This window comes from Alligator mississippiensis, chromosome 2 (genome assembly GCF_030867095.1).
Source record: "Alligator mississippiensis isolate rAllMis1 chromosome 2, rAllMis1, whole genome shotgun sequence".
Taxonomy (NCBI): Eukaryota; Metazoa; Chordata; order Crocodylia; family Alligatoridae; genus Alligator; species Alligator mississippiensis.
In genome coordinates this window covers 216,248,898-216,268,930 of record NC_081825.1, presented here as the reverse complement: position 1 = coordinate 216,268,930, position 20,033 = coordinate 216,248,898, and the positions used below count along the sequence as shown (strand labels likewise).

Sequence of the window (20,033 nt, the reverse complement as noted above, 5' to 3'; positions counted from 1 at the left end):
GTGGGTGCCTTCAACATCTAACCATTGGTCACCTGTTCTTTGATAAATCTGAACATGCTGCCCTTTCGGAAATTGACTCACAGCAAGGGTGTCTGCAATTAAATGTCTTGCCTATGAAAAATTCTACAATACAAATCGATATGAAAATTGAAAATATGCTTATCATTGGCAGTCGATTGCTACTGGATTTGTTGTGACCAACTTATTAACCATCATGTATTGTGCTTCATGATTCTGTCTGTATACCATTGGGGACCATTTGAAAAAACCTGTGCATGCTATAGGGATCTGTTGTGTTCACTGTAAATTAGCCTAGTACAGAATTTCCCTAGCATGATAACCGTTTCTTTAAATAAATTGAATAGAATATTACATGACTTTTGTCTTCATCATCATTAGCCAATTTTTGAACTTTTAAAAATATCTGATGTTCTGCATTGTTCTTGTAATATCACAAGTGAGAAATGTAATTGCCTAGTATTTTCTTTCTTTATTCATCACATGCACGTGTTTACCACTCTAAACTCTGCCCACAACACTGGCAAGCACTCTGACAACACATCCAATCAAAGATCAGCCCATAGCAGTTTCCTAGGTAACCGAAACACAGCTGCTGAAATGCGTTGCAAAAAGCAGAAAAAGAAATAAAATGAAATAAAGGGAGGTCCAGCAAGATATTTTTTCCTATTTTAATCTATAAAATTTAAAATGCTTAAAGAATCTATTAGATGTAATAAGGCCAGTCTGGTTGGTATTGTCTGCCATTTGTGATGTTATAGGGACTTCTTAGTTATCTCATAAGGGTCAGAATGTTACCTAAATACATTTAGGTACTTAACCCCCATGTTTAATTCGGTGGGAATTGGGTACCTAAATATCTTTTGACATTCTGGAGGATCAAAGTTTGTTCCTTGTTCTCTAGGCCAGAAGTGCTGGTATTGAAAGCCTGTTGCTCTTAAACTATGGTGACTGCTGAGAGAGGCAGCTTTGGTTACTACTCAAGTTAGGATTGTAAGAAATTGCATCCATCAGCTGGAGGGGATGACAGTAGGGCTGTGCAAAATTTCACCAACAGTTTCATTTTGATGCTGTTTTGACTCTCTTCAAGCTTGAAACAGCAAAATTGAAACGAAATGTAGAGTTTCGAAATGGCCTCAAAACAAAACGAGACAAGTCGAAACGTTTAGAGTTTCAAAGCTCAAGCTGGGCTTGCCTGCAGAGAAATGGAAACTAAAGTGAGAGGAAGGGGAGGGAAGGAGAGCGTGCTCTCATTGACAGTCACTGGCCAGCTACACAATCATCCTTCCCTGAGGTGCCTTCCAATCCCAGAGCTCTGGGGAGGGATGGAAAAACAGCAAAGAAGGCAGCGTTGTTTGAACTGCCCTGCTTTCTGCCTTGGTGTCAGTTTGAGTGAGGGCGCACCTTGCACGCACACTCTCTCTGTTTCTGTCACCCACCCATGTCATGAGTTTTGCCTGTCAGCAACTAGAGGTGCAGGGCCCCAAAAGCCCCTGCACCTATCTCCCCAACAGCTGGCAGGCTTCATGACCTCAGCAGGAGATGGCATGCCTGCAGTTTTGACCCTGCTGTGCCTTAACACATACATGTGACATGAGTTTTTTTGCTTTCAAGCCTTTGAGGTACAGTTTCCCTAAAACCCCTGCACCTATCTCCTTGAAACTTTGCAGGCTTCATGCCCTCAGAAGGGGCTACCATTCCCACACGTTTCATCCAAATCAGGCCAGAAATGGCAATGTTATAGGCTGTTTTGAGCTTTCCCATTATAGCCTATGGGTGAAACATCAAAACAGTGAAACTGTTAGCCACTGTGTTCCTGGCAAAACAGTGAAACAAAATGGAACAGCACTTTCGAATCGAAGTGAAACGGGGCCGGTCAAAACAACGCTGGTCGAAACAGAATGGTGCCATTTCACACAGCCCTAGATGACAGTATCTTATTATAAGGGGCAAAAAAATCTAAGTTCCTGCAGCTTCCAAGTTATTGCCTATCTTTCTGTGAACATACCAGATAAGTAGTATCATACTTCTATTTAAATGTGTATATAGTCTTATCACAGATGTATTCAGCAATAAAATATTCTCTCTAACAATACTGAGCCAAATCCATTTAATATATTTTATACTACTTGAAGAGTGTAATTTAATATATTCCTGGTAAAAAAATCCATTGGCTTCAGTGGACAATAGATTAGGCAAAACTTGCCATTTTATTCCTATAAAGACTCTGTTGTCCTCACCTTGTATTATTGACCCACCCTGCAAAATGGTAATAAATGAACCATCTGCTGTTTCTCCATGAGCTGACTTTGTCTGATAAGTACAGCTTTGTGTTGTTTACACATTACTGGCATTTGAGTCCATATTTTCTTACTAAATTTCCTAGTGCCTTCATATAATTAAGACTGGATTAACATGATCAGCCTCTCTCTTGTGTGGTTTCTTCTTTCTCTCAGGTCCTTTCCAAGGTAAAAAATAAAAAAAAGTGTGTGTGATGTGTATACTCATTAGTTTCTAATATGTACATAGTTTCAAAGTTGGTAGGGTTGAAAGGGACCTGAGCAGATCATCAAGTCCAACCCCCTGCCATGGGCAGGAAAGGATGCTGGGGTCAAATGACCCTGGCTAGGTGATTGTCTAGCCTCCTTTTGAAGACCCCCAGGGTAGGAGTGAGCACCACTTCCCTTGGAAGTTGGTTCCAGCTCCTAGCCACTCTGACTGTGAACTAGTGCCTCCTGATATCTACCCTGAATCTACTGTCCGTCAACTTATGGCTGTTATTCCTTGTTACTCCCAGCAGTGCTCAGGGGAACAGGGACTCTCCCATTTCCTGCTGGTCTTCCTTGGCCAGTTATAGAGGGCCACCAGATCCCCTCTCAGCCTTCTCTTCTGAAGGCTGAACATGTTCAGGTCCCGTAGCCTCTCCTTATAGGGCCTGCCCTGCTGCCCCCTGATCATGCGAGTGGCCCTTCTCTGAACCCTCTCCATGTGGTCCACATCCCTCCTGAAGTGCGGTGCCCAGAACTGGATGCAGTACTCCAACTGCAGCCTGACCAGTGTCATATGGAGGGGGAGGATCACCTCCTTGGAGCTGCTTGTGATGCATCTGTGGATGCATGACGAGGTGTGGTTAGCCTTCCTGACTGCGTCCCCAAATTGGCGGTCCATGTTCATTTTGGAGTCAATAGTGATTCCAAGATCCTGTTCTGCCTCTGTGCTGACAAGAATGGAGTTCCCCAGCCTGGAGGTATGCTGCTGGTTCTTTCTCCCCAGGTACCTTGCACTTGTCAGTATTGAATCCCATCTTATTCTCATCTGCCCACCTCTGTAACCTGTCCAGATCCAATTGCAGCCTGTCCCTCCCTTCTAGCATGCCCACTTCTCCCCACATCTTAGTGTCATCTGTGGATTTGAACAAGGTGCTTTTCACCCTCTCATCCAAGTTGCTGATGAAGATGTTGAATAGCACAGGCCCGTGGACCAAGCCCTGGGGGACCCCACTGCCCCCACATCCCTCCAGGTCAAAAATGACCCATCCACCATCACTCTGTGCGACCCTCCAGCCAATTGGTGACCCATGTGTATATGTTTGTCAAAGAGGCTCTTAAAATGCATCTCACACTTTAAACAGAAAGTGGGGAGGGTTATGCTTTTGTCCTTTTTTTTTTCTTGTGGGTGATTACAGCTGATCCAGATAAAGAAAAGTATCTTCTGCACAGATAGAGGGCTATACTCTTGTGGTAGATGCCCTATGCTTCAAGAGCAGAGCTATCTTAACATAATCCTAATAAGGTCCTAGAGTTTAGGCAACAAGATGTATGTATGTCCTATAGTCAGGCCATTGGGTTTTTTTTGTTTTGTTTGTTTGTTTGTTTGTTGTTTTGGGGTTTTTTTACAATCTTGTTTGTGATCTTCAGGGATCCTGGTTTTCTCTGTTTTAAAAATTGCAGATTCTCAGATAATAATCACAAGTTCTTTGTTTTTAACCACCCCTTCCACCCTCATTTTTCCATGATTAACATAACGTAAACACCACTATATGTCTAGTGGAGTATGTATGTATGTATGTGCATATATATCAGTTGAACAGAATTTTTTTTTTTTTTTATTGATACATTTATATTTTTTAGCAATTGGGAAGCCTACCAGTGCCTCGATTTACTATAATAAAATAAATTCTAAATACCTATAAATTTTAGCAGTAGATTTTTCTTTTTTTTTTTTTTTTTTTTATCGGGGAAAATCAGAGCTCCCCCTGCCCACTTCGCTCACCAGGATGTGGGTCCAGCTGTCATTTTACCCCCACCCCCCATGCTGTGTGGCCCTGAGCAGCCCTGATATGCTGGTGCCCCTCACTCTCCACCCACAACCCCCTGGACTCTGCTGGTGCCCCTCGCTTCTCATCCACAGCCTCCCAGCCCTGCTGGAGGGGGCCCCCAGCTTCCAGGGCTATGGGGCCAGGGACCCAGGTCCACAGCCCCAGGCCTCCCACAGCAGCACCCAAGCCCTGGCTGCCACCTGTGGGATGTGGCAGGTGCTGCAGCGGAACAGAGCTTCTCGACTTTCCCTCCCCCATGGGCAGCATAGGCAGAGCAGAGTCCATCTGGGGGGAGCAGGGTCAGGGGCAGGCTGCCTGCTGTGGGCTCAAGTGTGGGGGCAGCTCCCCGCTGCTGCATGCAGCTTAGATGGGGCATGGGGGGTATGTGCTCCTCAGATTTCTGCATGAGGTGGGTGCAGGTTGCAGCCTTGGTTCTCCTCCCTTCTGCCCTCTTCCCCAGGGCCTCTGGGGCCCAGTGGGTGGGACCCTGTGCAGCAGGGCAGAGTGAGGCAAGGTGTTGCCGCTGTGAGCCCCACATCACCATTGCGAGTGATGCCCTCCATGCCACCATCCATTTTGCCACTCCCACTGCTGCAGGGAGGGCAGAGGGGCACCTTACCATGGCAGTGTGGGGCTCCGAGTGGCAGCAATGGTATCAACCATTGCCAGCCTGCTCTGTCCTGCCATGCCAGGTCCTACCCGCTGGGCTGCGGAGGCCCTAAAGGGAGGGCAGCAAGGTAGGGAGTCCAAGCTTGCAGCAGGCAGCCCACATTTGCCCTGCACACAAATCTGGGGGGCACATGCCCCCCTGGGAGTGCACACATCAGCAGGGAGTTGGTTCTCCTTCTCTTCCCCCACCCTATGGATGAGCTGCCCATGGCTGTGTCCTGCTCCCTGCCTGGGCCCTACAGCCATGCATTACAGGCCCAGACCCCAAGCCCCACGCACCACCAGGCTGGGCAACACCCCTAGCCCTGTCTAGCTTCCTCCCTCCTTCACTATGGGGGCCTCAATTCTCCCCCATCCATCAGAGTTACCTGCAGGAGCTGTATGCATGTGCACACATGCACATTGTGCCCCCTGCCTGACCATCTTCCTTCCACTACCCATGGCCCCTTGCAGGCTGGAACTCTGCCAGATTGCAAGGGGGGACCCACTGCTTCCCAGGTTTTTCTCTTTTAAAGGAGAAAATCTGGGGTTTACCACATTTTACCATGGATCCCTGATGATCTTCAACTTGAATAGTGTTTTGTAGATACGAGTTACATTTTTTTCATGTGATCTGGCCTCTGAAAGCACTCTACATCTGTGTCATAACCCACATGCACGGTTGCAGGGTGCTTTTAAAATGGATGATTGTGTGACAAATGTAACCCTTTTTAGAGTGCCTTTCTTTATTACCTGATTTGAAGTACAGCACCTTAAGGAACTTCTATACAGTTCCCTGTAAGGGTCAAGTGTTATGTCCTTTGTCTGCTACAGGGAGGAATCAAAGTCTCCTCCCCCTGCAGCGAGGGAGGGAGAGAGCTGATGTGCTCCCTGCTTGCCTGGAAGCAGCTGGCTCAGAGACCCAGCTGGCATTCATTATCTCATGGAGGGGTGGTGGGGAGGACTCGGACTGTGCTCCCTCCCTGCCAGTGCTTAGGGACACTCCTGTTTTGGGGGTGGAGGGTCACATTTGGAGCACTCCCACCCATAGGCAATGACTTCTTTGCCGGAGGGGGGCCTAAGATGCACCTCCCCACCATCCCCCCTGGTGGCACAGCTAGAGCAGAGCCAAGTGGAGTCTATGGTAGGGTGGGGGCAGAGGCAGGCTGCCTACTATGGGCATATTGCTGGCACTTGAGTATATATTATCTTGCTAGTTTTCCTAGTACTTCCATGTAACTGAGTAGGATCAGATAGGACAGATACTTGTGGAATTCCACAGGTGATGGATTTGGTTTTTAGAAAGTACATTTTCATAGTTCCTGAAGAGGAGTTGAATAATTCTGAACATGTTCCCTGGATTCCTGCCATCTCTCCAGAGCAAGATATATGTATTACATGATAAACAAACAGTGCTGAACAAATAGTGCTGAATGCTTTGGAGAGGTCCAGAAGTAGGGTGATGAATGTCCATCTTCCATCTACTGACAGCAGGAAATAATCAGTTATTGTTACCAAATTTGTTACTATCCCAAGTTGATCTCAATCTAGAACAACTATTCTGAACAAATACTTATTGTGCAAATATATCTATGTTTTTTGTGTCACTTTGGCCCATGTAGGAATGGAGAAGAAGCTGCATTGATTTGTTCCATTTGTATTATGGTAACTCCCCAGAAACCGCTCTCTTCATGGACTATTTGTTTTGTTTTTCCTGGCTAATAGGTTAGACTGGATTCTGAATAGGGATTATGAAATGGGATTACTAAAGAGCTGAAGGGTTTATCCATAAACCCAGGAAATTTTGCTTCCTGTCTCAGAATCCAAGAATAATTAAGTCTAAATATTTCCCTGCAGAATCCAGAGTACTCTGTGAATTGGAGAGGCACAGATTTAAAACAAAAGATTCCTGGCTTTACATGTAGTTGGTAGCTGAACAATGCTATCTGTCTTGCTGCCTTTCTCCTTTTCTCCCACCCACTTCAGATACGTTAATAGAACTGAAATATCACGCTGTAGAAAATAGTATCTTGCAGTAGAAGCATCTGGCTCCTTACAAGACTCAACTAATAGCTTTCAGAGCCCTGAAATTGTGCTTTGTCCTGTTCTTTGCTCCATGCCCCACCCACCCCTCCTGCTCTGGTGGGGGTTTTTTTGTTTTGGTTTGGGGAATTTTTTTTAAAGTTGACCTATTGCAGAGTCTAGAAATCTATCACCAACTGTAAATAGGGAATAGGTCCAGGTGTAAGTATGTCTTTGACTCGACCTTAAGGTATATCTTCATGGTACTAAAAGAAATCTGTGCAGCAGCTGTATTTGGTCATTTTAGTGTTGTTCTTTGTATGCAAGTCTTCCAAGTCACAGTAGGTCACTATCTTCATAAGCAATCTAGTGATCTGGGTAGGCAGAATTTTTATAAAACTCTTTACATTTCTTACAATAGCATTGTCTTCACCTGTTCAGATGCTTTAATGGTATTTAGTTAAAGCTTCTTTATTTTTACATGATGCTTAAAGAAAACCTGATTAGAGAGTATTTTCTAAGCTTAAGCATGTTTAATGATCACGGATATCAAGAAGACCTATTTTTTTTTTTTTTCTGAAATGGGAATAGTCTAATGCAGCATTTTCCAAAGTGCAGTGTGACCCTCCCCCCTCTCTCCAGGGGAGCCCCAAAAGGTTCCAGGAGGGAGGAGGGCATGTTTGAATCATACTGGTAAATGCCCCCGACTTCAGACCCACCCACTGCTAAGTGAAATTGGAATTGGAGGACGCATTGGCAGTATCTGAAGTAGAGGAACAGCTTTACTGCAATGAGGTGCAAACTCACAAAGTGGGGAAGTGCTGGTCTACTAGATAACACATGGGACTGTAGGCTGTATTCTGGGCCCTGCCACTGATTTTCTGTGACTTTGGGCAAGTATTAGCCTTGCATACTTTAAAGGGAAATAGTATTTACCATCATTTTTGCAGGAATGTTGGAAAAATTAATGCTAAAAGGGTATTCTGAGTTCCTTGTAGTAAAGACCCTCTGGAAGTGCCAAACATCAACATGCATTTTATTGTTTTTGTATATATTTTTCAGAGGCCCATCACAATAGGTCACCATCTTTGATTCCTTGCTTAGGATGTGTAGTCAGGTAGGAATTCCTATAGCCCAAAGCTCTGAGAAAATAGGAACAGAACAGCTACAGGAACTGCCTTGTAAGGCTCTAGTTGCCCATGTCTTTCTAACTGGTCAGCAAAAATGCTTCCTTCGGTTTCAGATTCTGCTGTCCCAGCACTGCTGTGCGTTCACTTTTATTTGATAGCTGTTGAGATTTTTGCTGGATAAAGTATGACTGTAACTCTTCCATTACTTACCAATAATGCCCGTGTTTTGTATGGGGGGGATGCAGAAACAATATGCAGTGGTAGGACAACCTGTGATTGAGACCTTCCAGTTTTCTGTCCTCCCTCTTATTACTCCTGCTCAAGAGTCTTTCTTTCCATCTTCCCCCTCCCTTCTATTTTCAGGATAACACTCAACTTTTCAGCTTTAAGAAATTTCCCTGGTCCACACAAGTGATATTTTATGGCATGTGGGAGATATGCCATAAAAAACGCCATTGGTCTTGCGTGTTTTTTTTCCTTTTTTTTAACACAAGTATCTCCTAAGCTGCAGCATGGCTGACTTTTCTCAAATGCCATTTTGACAGATATAGCCCCATCCTTCATTCCTTTATGTCTCTCTGTATGCCAAGAAGGTGTTTTTTTAATATAGAAGAGGCATAGGTTCCATAACAGTATTGTTTTTTCTTGTGAGACTTGCTTGGCAGTGATAGTTGTAAGGTAGCAGAAGTGCAGGGAGCATGTTCCTTTCTTTCCTTTGCCTCCATTTTCTTTCTGTTTGGTTATCCTGCTAAGGGTTTTGACACACACATACATTATAGCTCTGGAATAACAAGAATTCCTATTTTACCTTTTTATGTATTTGTAACTATAAAGGGTTTGGATTATTTTTTTTCTCAGACTAAAATTTGAGATTAGGACTGGTTAGGGTTTCTAGTTGATAATGGGGAGAGCATTGTCCAGGAATTCACAAAACATTAGTTGAATCAGAAGAAATTTTTCTAAAAGATGCACTAGATAGAAAAAATACTGGTGATTCTGTATTTTCTATGCACACGTATTGATGTCACAAAATTTAATATGTAATACTTTTTTTTTTTCAACTGCAAAATCAGTGTTTCTCCCACCTAAAATATGTAAGACCATACCAATACTAGTTGAAGTACTCCCAAAGATTCATATTGATATATATTGGAAAATTAAATCTGCTTTCCAATTGTAAATAAGAACTTGAATATTTTTCCTCCTATAAGTATAAATGAATTATTTAAAGCCTTTGTTTTGTTTTTATTTTAAATCTCCATCTTTTTGCACAGAAACTCGAGCAGATAGAACAAAGAAATTGTTCAGACACTACACAGTTGGATCATATGACAGCTTTGATGCTTCAAGGTAAGATGTCTTCCTTTTTGGTTAGCAATGTTTTGATTATAAAAGATTTGTTTTATTCTTGAAAACAGGCTCTAAATCTTGGTTTTGTAAATACTGTATTATATTAGTATATTTTTGTAAGGGCTGGGCCTTTGAAGCTCAGGCAAAATAATTGAGTCTACTAGTGCTGCAGTTATTCTAAATAAAAAAGAAGTTAAAGCTCTGTTTTGCAAGGTGCTGAGTGTTCCCACCTGCCACTGCAGTCAGAAGGTAGTTTGAGTTGTTCAGCATTTCACAAGACCGAGCCTTTAAAGAGTCTCCTCCACAGTTTAAATAAAGTATCTGATGACAAGTTCATAAGCCCTGATTTAGGGAGTCACAAAGGATATTTTCCTATTTCAGTTTATTTTAGTGGTGCTACTCAACTGTAAACAATTTTTTCATCTACTAAGTAAAGACTGGTTTGTATTTAGACTTTATGCTTACTCTTTCTATAGCATCCATGCTGCCAAAGGTGTTAACCCTGACCTTAGGTAGCTTCTGGCAGGGAGGGTGATCTTTGTAACATGGGAACTCAGTTATCTTTTACCATCTCCTTGGGAAACTTATGGTGATGTACTGGAAAGATTTAAATGTTCCCCTTATATGAATGTCCTCCATTCTGTCCTGGCTTTCTAACTAACCAGAAAAAACATATTACCTAGGCAGATTAAAAGTTTTGAAGTGCTGCAACTCAGTGAAGATGTTGATTCATGCAGCACACTTTGCATAAAATATTTGCTAATAACCTGACACACATTTTCATAGTGTGATTACCCATTTCATCTTTGTCCTGAAAGTTTGTGCGTATTTGCATTTCATATAAACACTCCTAAAAGTAAGTGCTGTACATTTTAAATCTTTTTAATAAAGTAGTTCATGACCAAGATTTCACCCTTCCTGTTCCTCAGTTGACGTGATCTATTTAAATAGTGGGGGTTCACTGCATGTGGGAGTAGACATACATGGGCACATATGAAAGTGCACACAAGTCTGCACTTTCAAATGCTTTGGAGCTATAAACAGCGGAGGTCCAATTTTATGGACTGACTGCCTTTACCCCAGCGAAAGTATACTACAGCCAGGGGGCAAAGGCTACAGAGAACTACCTTTTTATGAACAACCCAGATACGGAGACCAGGATGTTACTTTATCACTGCACAAGCATAATATAGCCTAGTTAAGCTTTTATCATCTGCATCCTGTATACTACATAAAGAGCAGCAATGACTGTTCTTTAAAACTAGTTAATATTTAATATAATGTCAAATGAAAGGGAGATCCAGGGGTGGTTGTGGTGTGTGGGTTGTTTTGCTTGTTTGTTCATTTGTTTTGTCATTTTTTGGGTGGAGGGGATGGAGATCAACTGGTTGTCTATTATTCTGTAATCCTGTGTTAATGATAGGGCTATTTCAGTTCTATGGGATGGAGTCGGTCTGCCAAAGTAAGAAGTTGTAGTTGCCTAGATGTGAGCATTTTATTTCAGAGATGCAGACTAGAGCTAGTGGCTCCTGACAATGTTTTTCACTGAAAAACAGCTCATTTGAACTGATTTCTATAAGGAGGTCATGGTATTTTGCTTACCCTCTCTTTAAGGATCTCAACATCCTGTATGAATTGGAGCAAAATGCACCCCCTCCCCACCCTAAATAGCTGATAGTCTAATGTTGAGTGCATTGTGAGAGACTCAAAGGCTAGGGACAGACATTACACAGAAACTGGTTTAAACCTGTAACAGAACAGATGTTCAGTGCACATAAAGCTGGGCTGGTAGGTCTCTGCTCAACAGCAGAGTTTGCCGCCCTCCCCGCTCCCTGGCTGGAGCTCTGAAGCTCCCAGTAGAGACTGCAGATACAGCAGGATCTGCCTGGCTTCACCCTGCCCTAGCCCCATCCCCCTCACTGCTTGCTGCTCAAGCAGGGATTTCCCCTCCCACATCTCCCACAGCACAGATCCCAGCCCCACAGACCCTAGGCACGTGGTATGCTAGCTAATGCTGAGAGGTGTCTGTGTGTGTGTGTCTCTCCAATTTCACAGGGACAGCCAGATAGCACAGTGACAGCTTAGGGCCATTTGGAGCTAATCAACAGGTCAGCCAGTATGCTGTTTAAGAAGAGTTTGAAGTAATGGAGCCTATTATTTTGCTGATGAAGTGATAATCACTGTCAGTCTCCTGCTGGCTTTCTGGCCTGTCAGTTTGCTTCAGTTAGGGATATTGAAAAACTCCATATCATCAGTGGATGCATGCACTGCACACCCATCCTTTCCGCGCCTCCCATTGTCTCAGAGTGCTAGCAGGGGTCTGGCAACACTCCTGCCCCTTGAGCAGCCAGCAGGGAAAAGCCTGGGACCATTCAGGCAGACCTCCCTAATCAGAGAGTCCTGCGGGAGCCTCGCCACGCCCCTCAGCTCAGCACTGCAGAAGGAAGAGAGGGCTGCCCTAGTGCCCTCTGGCTTCTAGCCTGAGCCACTGCAGACATGTGCCTCAATTTCCTCAGTCCAGAGAGAATGTCTGTCCAGTTACAAACCAGTTCAGCCTAGCCAGGTTAGACTAACCTGCAAAGATTGAATCAATGCAGGCTCAGGCTTTTTGAATGTCTGTCCATAGCCAAAATCAAGTCCCTGACCTTGGTCCCTCATATTCTAGGGTGAGTTGCTGAACCGTTGAAGTATTTGCTAGTATGGTGCGAGTCTTCTCTCAGTCTCATTCTTTGAGGGTGAGGCAAGGGTTATGGAAAACTTTGAGAGGTCTTGAATCAATCATGATGTGGATTAGGATAATTTTAATCATAATTTTTTTCTAGTATGGGAAAACAATTTTGCACCCATCCTGAATGCCTGTTTTGTCGAGTAAAAGGGAAAGTTTTTTTATAACTAAGTAATGAAAAGATAGGCCAAATTCTGTTAAGATAAATGCACCGATTTGGATTTATTTTTTTTCAAGTGGAATTTACCTAACAGTTATTGGTTAAAATGTCAGATTTGATCTGTTAGCACAACACAATGAGGGAATGAAGTGAACATAGCTTCCCAGGTTCATATAGTTTAATTCTCTTAGCATATTTAAAGCAAGACATTGTCCATCATCTCTCAGGCCCATTTAGGAATAAATATTGGAGTACTTATGCAACAGTCTTTTAAATAGTAACACAATTTATTTGAAAATTTACAAAATTGTTGATGAGTAGTTCATGGTGATGTGTCTAATACTGGAGTCAAATTTGACTTTGTTTGCTTCTGCCAATACAAGACATTGTATTCTTATCTAATTACTTCAGGCCATTGAGGGGATTCTGGGCCAGGGGTTCACATATCATCATGGATTGCTGATTTTTAATGCCTGAATTTACTTTTTTGTGGGTGGGGCAGAGGAGAGGAATAAGTTGTACTATATAAGCTTCTTGGACAGCCAGTATATGGAACAAAAATTAATTCCGAGTAATAACTGGCGGGCAGAAACCTCAGATTACCAAGCTAGACCTACCACAGGTAATGACAACCTGGGTATAAAACAAACTAAAGATAATAGAGCTAACAGGGAACCACAGTAAATCTTATTGAACAGACACGGAAGGACTCTCCTAACAGAACAAATGTTGAGGTGACAACACTTTCTCTATATTAATATAAGCATGTTATAGAAAGACTGTACAACAAATTTATTTAAAATGAACTGACTGGGGCCTCATCTCAATTTTTTTGCAACTACAACTTTCTGAGCGGAAATGACTCTTTAAATCCCTATGGCTGCATCCAGGCGAGCACAGCCATACCACAGACGCATCTGTGGCATCGCATAACATACATTCATACATTCACCTGTTCTCCACAATGCAAGGTAGGAATGTGGGGGATTTTTTTGGGGGGTGTGGGGGTTGGCCCCAGGAAACTCCTTCCCCCCCCCCCCAAAAAAAAAAAAAAGGGTGGAGCAGCGCATGTGAGTGCAGCATGCATTACCCAAAACTAGAGCCTGGATGGCTGGAGCCATGCTCCGGTTGCCAACCAAGCTCTGAGCAGCAGGATCACTACTGCTGCAGCCTCAGGAGGCCTCCAGGCCCCAGGTACGGCTGCAGTCCCAGTGCTGGCCCCAGCCCCCTCTACCCAATCCAGGGTAACCTGCCATGCACCAGAGGGCATGTGACACAGGCGTTCCCTGGAGACAAGTAGCAGTGGCACAAAGTGTACCACTCCTTGTCCCCAGGGACAAAAAAATGTGCATGCTCATTGGACACAGCCTGCGTGTGCAAATCAGGTATTTGGGATAAATGGTACCTGCAGCCTGTGGGATACACTTGTAGAGGCACAAACACCAGCAGCACAAATTTGTGCTGCTGCTTTGCGCTCCATTGCATGCCCCTGCACATGTGCTTTGGCCTGCAGGAACTTCTCCTGGGTAGGTGAGGCTGTAGCCGGCATCAGTATTACCTCATGTCCTGGTGCAGCAGGGGTGCAGATCTGGCAGCCAGAGCATTGCTCCGGATGGCCAGCCCTCTGTTTGTTCCAGTGCACATTACTGACACGTGCTCTGTGGCACTTGTTTCCTTAAAGTTTTTTTGTTATCAGGATTTCCCAGTAGCAAATGTTGCCACTGCACTGCAAATCTGCAGTGCAGCACATGTTTTCACATTCCCTATGTGTAATATGTGGCACAACAAAGCAGTTTGCTGCACCACAAACTGCGTGCCCCTGCACATGGGGACCTACCATATAGGTGCAAAAGGAGAGCCCAGATTTTAAAATGTGACCTGTAACATAGACATCATGTATAAAGGCCCAGTAGGATTGGCTCTTAAATTAGGAGGGTTCTATAGAGAAAAGAACTGTCAAAAGAAGCAAGATGTAGGACTTTACAAATACAGTCTTTTTTGCTGCTTGCAAAAAAACAAAAGAAGTGCTTTACTGGAAAAAGCAGCGTATTTAGTTCCACGCAGCTCTGCATTTGTATAGATTTGGTGATTTGGTGGGACTGTTTGATTCAGCTATTGGTTAAAAGGGCTAAAATGCCCCACTGACGTGCCCTAGATTCAGATGTTGGGTGAGCCAGGTGTTACTACCGTGCCACCTCTTCTGGGTATGCTGCGGACTTGGCACAGGAGCATCCAAAGTAAAGCTCTGGTTTGTTTGTTTGGGGTTTTTTAGCTTTTTAACATCTGCAAGCAGGCTAACAATACAATATACCATTGACTGCAGAAGCCTTGTTTCTGACACACAATTTCCCAATTTTCACCTTTATTTTGATTACTTGCACTGACCAAAAAAAGTTATTTCACAACTGGGAGAGCATAATGTATTAATAAGGGGCATAGCTTGCTTTGTTTTATATCCCATACATTAAGTGAGTACTTCTCTTTAAACAGTAGCTACATTAGGAGACATGTGGACTGTTATGATTATGTTTTAGAGGACAGGATTGAACCCAGAGCACTGAGAAGACTGATCCCAGTCAGAGGTGACTGGGTATTGCAGGCATCTTAAATGCTGAAATGCTTTCAATAACTTAAATGCTGTTCTGTGGGGTGTGGAAATCACCCTTCACTTTTTGCTGTAGCAGACCAAAAAAGGCACTGAGTAAAAAGGAGTTTAGTACTAATTTAGCAGCCCATGTTAATCGTTTGATTCGCATGCACCAAAAACCAAGTATGCTGCATTTTCTCATTTTAGGAAAAGGTTCAGCTTGAATAAAGCATGCACTTACTTGTGAGCCATTAAACCCATTTCAGCTATGCACGGGAGGTTGGTTATCCATTACGTAGTCATGGATTCACAGTTTAAAAGGTATAGGGTATAAGCTAAGAAACATGAAAGAAGGCCATGTCAACCTTCTACCCAAAACAAATCTCAATTTCACTTGTCATATTTTGCAAGTTATATAATGAAGTAGGTGTACCACACTTCCCTTGCTGTAATGATGGATACCAGAAGAGCCACAGTGTCTATAACTTATGCTAAGTATCAGGAATGCGGAATATTATGGAGTTTACTTGATAGCACTCTAGGTGTCTGGACAGTCGTCATGATGGCTGTCTTTATGTTACCTTGCACCCTGTGGCTACTATGTTTAGAGTTTTTTATCAGTGATTTCTGGAACTACTCAGTAAATTACATATGATGTGAAGCTGCTTCTAATTCAAAAAAGTAGCTTTGTTTCTTCCAGCCTTTGTAAATCACCATAGTAAAATTAACATAGATGCAATGACCAAACTAAGTTAGTTGCAATCAGATCATTTTCAGCTCACTTACTAAGTTGTTGTGTTCAATTTACCTGCATCACTTTCCATCAAATTTAATTCTGACAGATGGACAGAGAAGATTAGAGGTAAGGGAAAAGAGTTGCACTATTGCAATCAAAAGTAACTGGGTGAGCATAGAATTGTAGATGTCATTGGTCAATGGGAATAAACACCCATGTTCCAAACATGCTGAGCAAGGTGAAGCCTGGGGAAGTTCAGGAAATGGATCAAATATCTGCCCCTCCTCCCCTTCCCCAACTTGGTAGGACCAGACACATGGGTAGCACCCACATCCAAGTGTGCTAGGGTAGAAGCATTTCTTTTAAAAAGTGTGGGGGTGGGGGTGGTGCTAGATGGGACTTCAGGAGGTCATCTAGTCCAACTCCTTGCTCAAAGCATGATCCTTCTTCTTTAAGCCAGATCTCATCCAAAGTATTGTGTAACTGGGCCTTAACCTTCCAAGCACAGCGATTCCACAACCTCTCTAAGGAATCTGTTCCAATTCTTAACCACCGTCGTAGTTAGGAAGTTCTTCCTAATATCTAACCTAAAGTTTCCTTTTTTGCACTTTGAAACTTGTTACTTCTTGTCCTGTTTTTTGATTAGATAGAGGATAGTCTATCACAGGGTGGGCAATTATTTTGGCTGGAGACCCACTTAATGAGTTTTGGTTAGCTGTTGAGGGCCACAAGGGTAGCCCTGCCCCCTGGTCACCATCTTGGGGTTGGAAGTTCTGCCTCTAACCCCTGACCTTTGCCACCAGAAGTCCCTCCCCTTACCCCTGGAAAGTATTCCTTTTAGGAGTGGGAGTTTGCCATCTTGGAACCAAAAAAACTGCAACTTGTATACTAAAAGTCAAACATCTGCTATAATGTATTTTAATTTTAACTACAAAATTTTTTGTCATGATGTGTTTTCATACTGTATATAGAGATGATTGCATAATAGCTCAAAAATAAAGTCTTACCCTTATATCTTGTGTGTGGGGTGTGGTTGGGGGTGGATGTGTGTAGTTTGTGAGGGGGTGTGGCTGTGTGTGGGGGGGCATAGGGTATTTTGGGGGGTATATGTAGGGGGGTGTGGGGGCAGGGTATGGGTGTGAGGGAGGATGGGGGAGTGTGGGATCCCTCACACAGTCCCCTCCCTATGGTGCACAGCTCTTGCCACCAGTGGTAGCAGCAGGCAGTGGGTGATCATGGTGCTTGTGTCCCATGCAGTCACTGCCACCTGGCAGTGCACAGTTCTGGCCAGCACTGTATGTGGTGGCAAGGAGCACAGTTAGGCTGGCCCTCCTCTATTGCATGGGGCTCCCCAAAGTGCACATGCAGCTCCTGGCACTCATGCACCATTGGGGGAAACCCCACAAAATGGACTGGCTGCCTTCCCTGTCCCCTACCATGCAAGTCCCAGGTATCTGCTGGGAAGCAGAGAGCTGTGCTCCCCTCTACTTCCAGTGGAGTCCTGAGATCTGCAAGGCAGGGGGTGGGGAAGGCAGCTGTCTCCATTATGTGGGGTGTCCCCTGCTGGCATGCGAGTGCCAGGAGCTATAAGTGCACTGTGCAGTAGAGACACGCTTGCCTCACTGCGCTCCTTGCCACCACATGCAGCGCTGGCTGGAGCTGTGTACAGTAAGGCGGCAGCACCTGCACAGGCCATGAGTGCCATGAGCACCTGCTGGTGGTGGTAGGGGCTATGTACCATGGGGGGGGATTGTGTGGAAGGTCCCCAGACACCCACACCCTGCCCACTTGAGCTCCATGCTCCTACCACCCCCACCCCATGCTCCATACCCCCACCCAGCTGAAGCTTCCACTCCCCCTACCACTTCCTTACCTACTGCCTGGAGTGAGTGCTGCAGCAGGGAGATGAGAAGGAACTGCTGGACACTGGGGAAGCCAAGTAGGCCCCCAGTGGCTGTAGCAGTGGTGGCAGCAGCATCACCCAGCAGCTGCAGGTTGGCTGGGCTGGGCTTTTCTGCACACAAGGGTGGGAGCAAGGTGTATGGGCTAGGTGGGTTACAATTAATTGGTGGGTGCCCATGGGCCAGATGAAATTGCCTGGTGGGCTAGATGTGGCCCATAGGCTGTATTTTGCCTGCCCCTAGTCTATTACCACCTTCTCTAACTCTTTTTACAGCAACCTATATACAAACCACTTGGTATTTGAACTCTGTTATCACATAACCCATCAATCCTTTCTGTTCCAAACTAAATAATCCCAGTTGTTCCTGCTTTCCTTTCTATAATCCAAATGTACTTAATTTTCATAGTTTTTGTTAGACTCTTTCCAATTTCATTGTTTCTATGTCTTTGAAGTGTGGTGGGCAAAATTCTTTTCTGACCCTAAATGTGGCAATCAGCCTGACCCTCAGCAGTAGGGCAAGACCCTCTAGCCAGGAACTTCCAGATTTAGGTCCCAGCAGGAGTCCCTGTGCCCTGCTGCCGCTTGCCCAGCTGGTTTGGGGGGGCACAATGTAGGCGCTACTCACTCTGGGCAGAGTGGGGCAAGTGGCAGAAGGGCACAGCCCCTCCTCCCAGTGCTGCTGCACCTGCATTCTGCCCTGGCTGGGCAAACGGCGGCAGTGCCTGCATCCCACGCCCCCTTGTCTTTGGCACACCCCAGTCAAAATCCCCAGCTTTGGCTACTGCCAGCACCCAATGCTACTGAGGAATGCTTAAATAAAACCCTGATGCATGTAGCATCAAATAGGGAAAAAATTATCCACTCTAAACCTGTTTGGCAGCAATTTCAAGCCCCAAGATCAAGTGTCTACCCCTCCTTGCTTCTCTGAAATTCACAAAAACATCTTTTTCTCTCTCTCTCTCTTTTTTTCTCTGCCGCTGCAGTCCTCAAGTGCCACGAGAATCCTCCACGGGTGCCAAAGTGCCTGGCCCCTGTGCTAGAAGGAATGTGATCACTCCACTCCTCCTGCCCAGAACCAGGTGCCCCAGCATACTGCAGATAAATGGTACCCACAGCTGCTCCCTGCCCCAGCCACCTCTGTTCTGCCATGCACATGCAGATGGGTGGACAAGGGGCCACACTTTTCTGTTCAGCTCCCCCACAATATAACTGACTTCCAATCCTGGGTTTGTTTTATCTTCTTAATCCATAGTTGCTATGATACAGGAAAGTAGTAGTTGTGAACTGCTTAGTTCAGCTACAGCCAAAGGAGCTAAGCAACAATGAACATGCAGCAGAACAAAGCTGCTGTTCTAAAGGCCTGGGACTACAGTAATTCAGCATGGAGGGCTAGCTGCCTTTTGTCTCTAAATCCTTCCTACCATTTTGCTAATGGAAAGGAGAAAAATGTAGGAGGTATGAAGGGACCAGGGAAGAAGAAGTTTAAGTAATCCATAATCCCCTACATAGTCAGAATTTTTCTCCCTACATGTGAAACTGTAGCCAAATCTCTCAAAACTGTTGCAGACGTTGAGCATCCTGGGAAATTAGGTGTTTAGAGAGAAACTGTTTATAAAAGGTGGAAGCAAAGTCTCTTGTAGTACAGTTTTGATATAGGGAGTACTGTATATGTATTTACCAAAACAGAGAAATGAGTGAAGGCTCAAAGTGTGAAACAAAATATATATCCAATACTGGGCAGAGATCTTAAGCAATTTTTTTCCTCTACATTTTATGTAGAGGGACAGCTTTATTCATTTTGCATTAAGGAGTAGCTGGATACAATACATAAATTAATTCAGAGCAAGAAGTGGAACTTGAGACTTCCCCCTCCCATGGCTGTAGAGTTATGCACACTATGTGGACATATGAATCTTTCATCTCTTTAGGCATGTGACACTATGTCATGGTAGCAAAGGACATCTACATGTGACCAACAGCTACTTCACAGTAGTGATGCACTCCCCTGGTATTGTGTGCCACGATGGCAAAGTAGCTGCTAAAAATAACCATGCGCCACACATACAGTGCAGTATGGGCTGTTACTGTGCCATGATTTAGTACTTCCAAAAGGCAATACTAAATCACAGCACAGTAACAATGGTGCCATAGTGACATGTGTAGATGTGCCCTTTCTCTACAATAGTCCAGCATTTAAAGGAAGAGTGTGGAGTGCTTACATCCTCCTTCAAGCATGATGGCTAGGGCACTCATAGCAGCTGATGGACTTCAAAAATCTCTCAGGCTGAGGAAGGCCTACAGCTGAGATCTCCCACTTGTTGAGTGAATGTTCTAACCAGTAGGCTATCACATAAAGAGGTGTTTCCTGCAGCGGTGGGGGGGGGGGGGGGGGGGGCTGTTGGAATGAGTTTGCCTATATTCAAAGTGATGACTTAA

The 20,033-nt window shown here is 44.4% G+C and overlaps 1 protein-coding gene across 8 annotated transcripts in view; it reads left to right on the top strand.

Annotated features, from left to right (window-relative positions):
• SHANK2 (SH3 and multiple ankyrin repeat domains 2) overlaps window positions 1-20,033 on the top strand; it is a 703,363-nt gene that overhangs the window by 431,334 nt on the left and 251,996 nt on the right. For 6 of the 8 annotated variants that reach the window (XM_059722745.1, XM_059722744.1, XM_059722747.1 and 3 more), the window contains 2 exons: window positions 9,411-9,486; window positions 18,581-18,676. In XM_059722745.1, coding sequence (XP_059578728.1) covers window positions 9,411-9,486; window positions 18,581-18,676 — 172 coding nt within the window. The remainder of the gene's footprint in view (window positions 1-9,410; window positions 9,487-18,580; window positions 18,677-20,033) is intronic. The other 2 variants (XM_059722746.1, XM_059722749.1) reach the window with 1 other exon arrangement.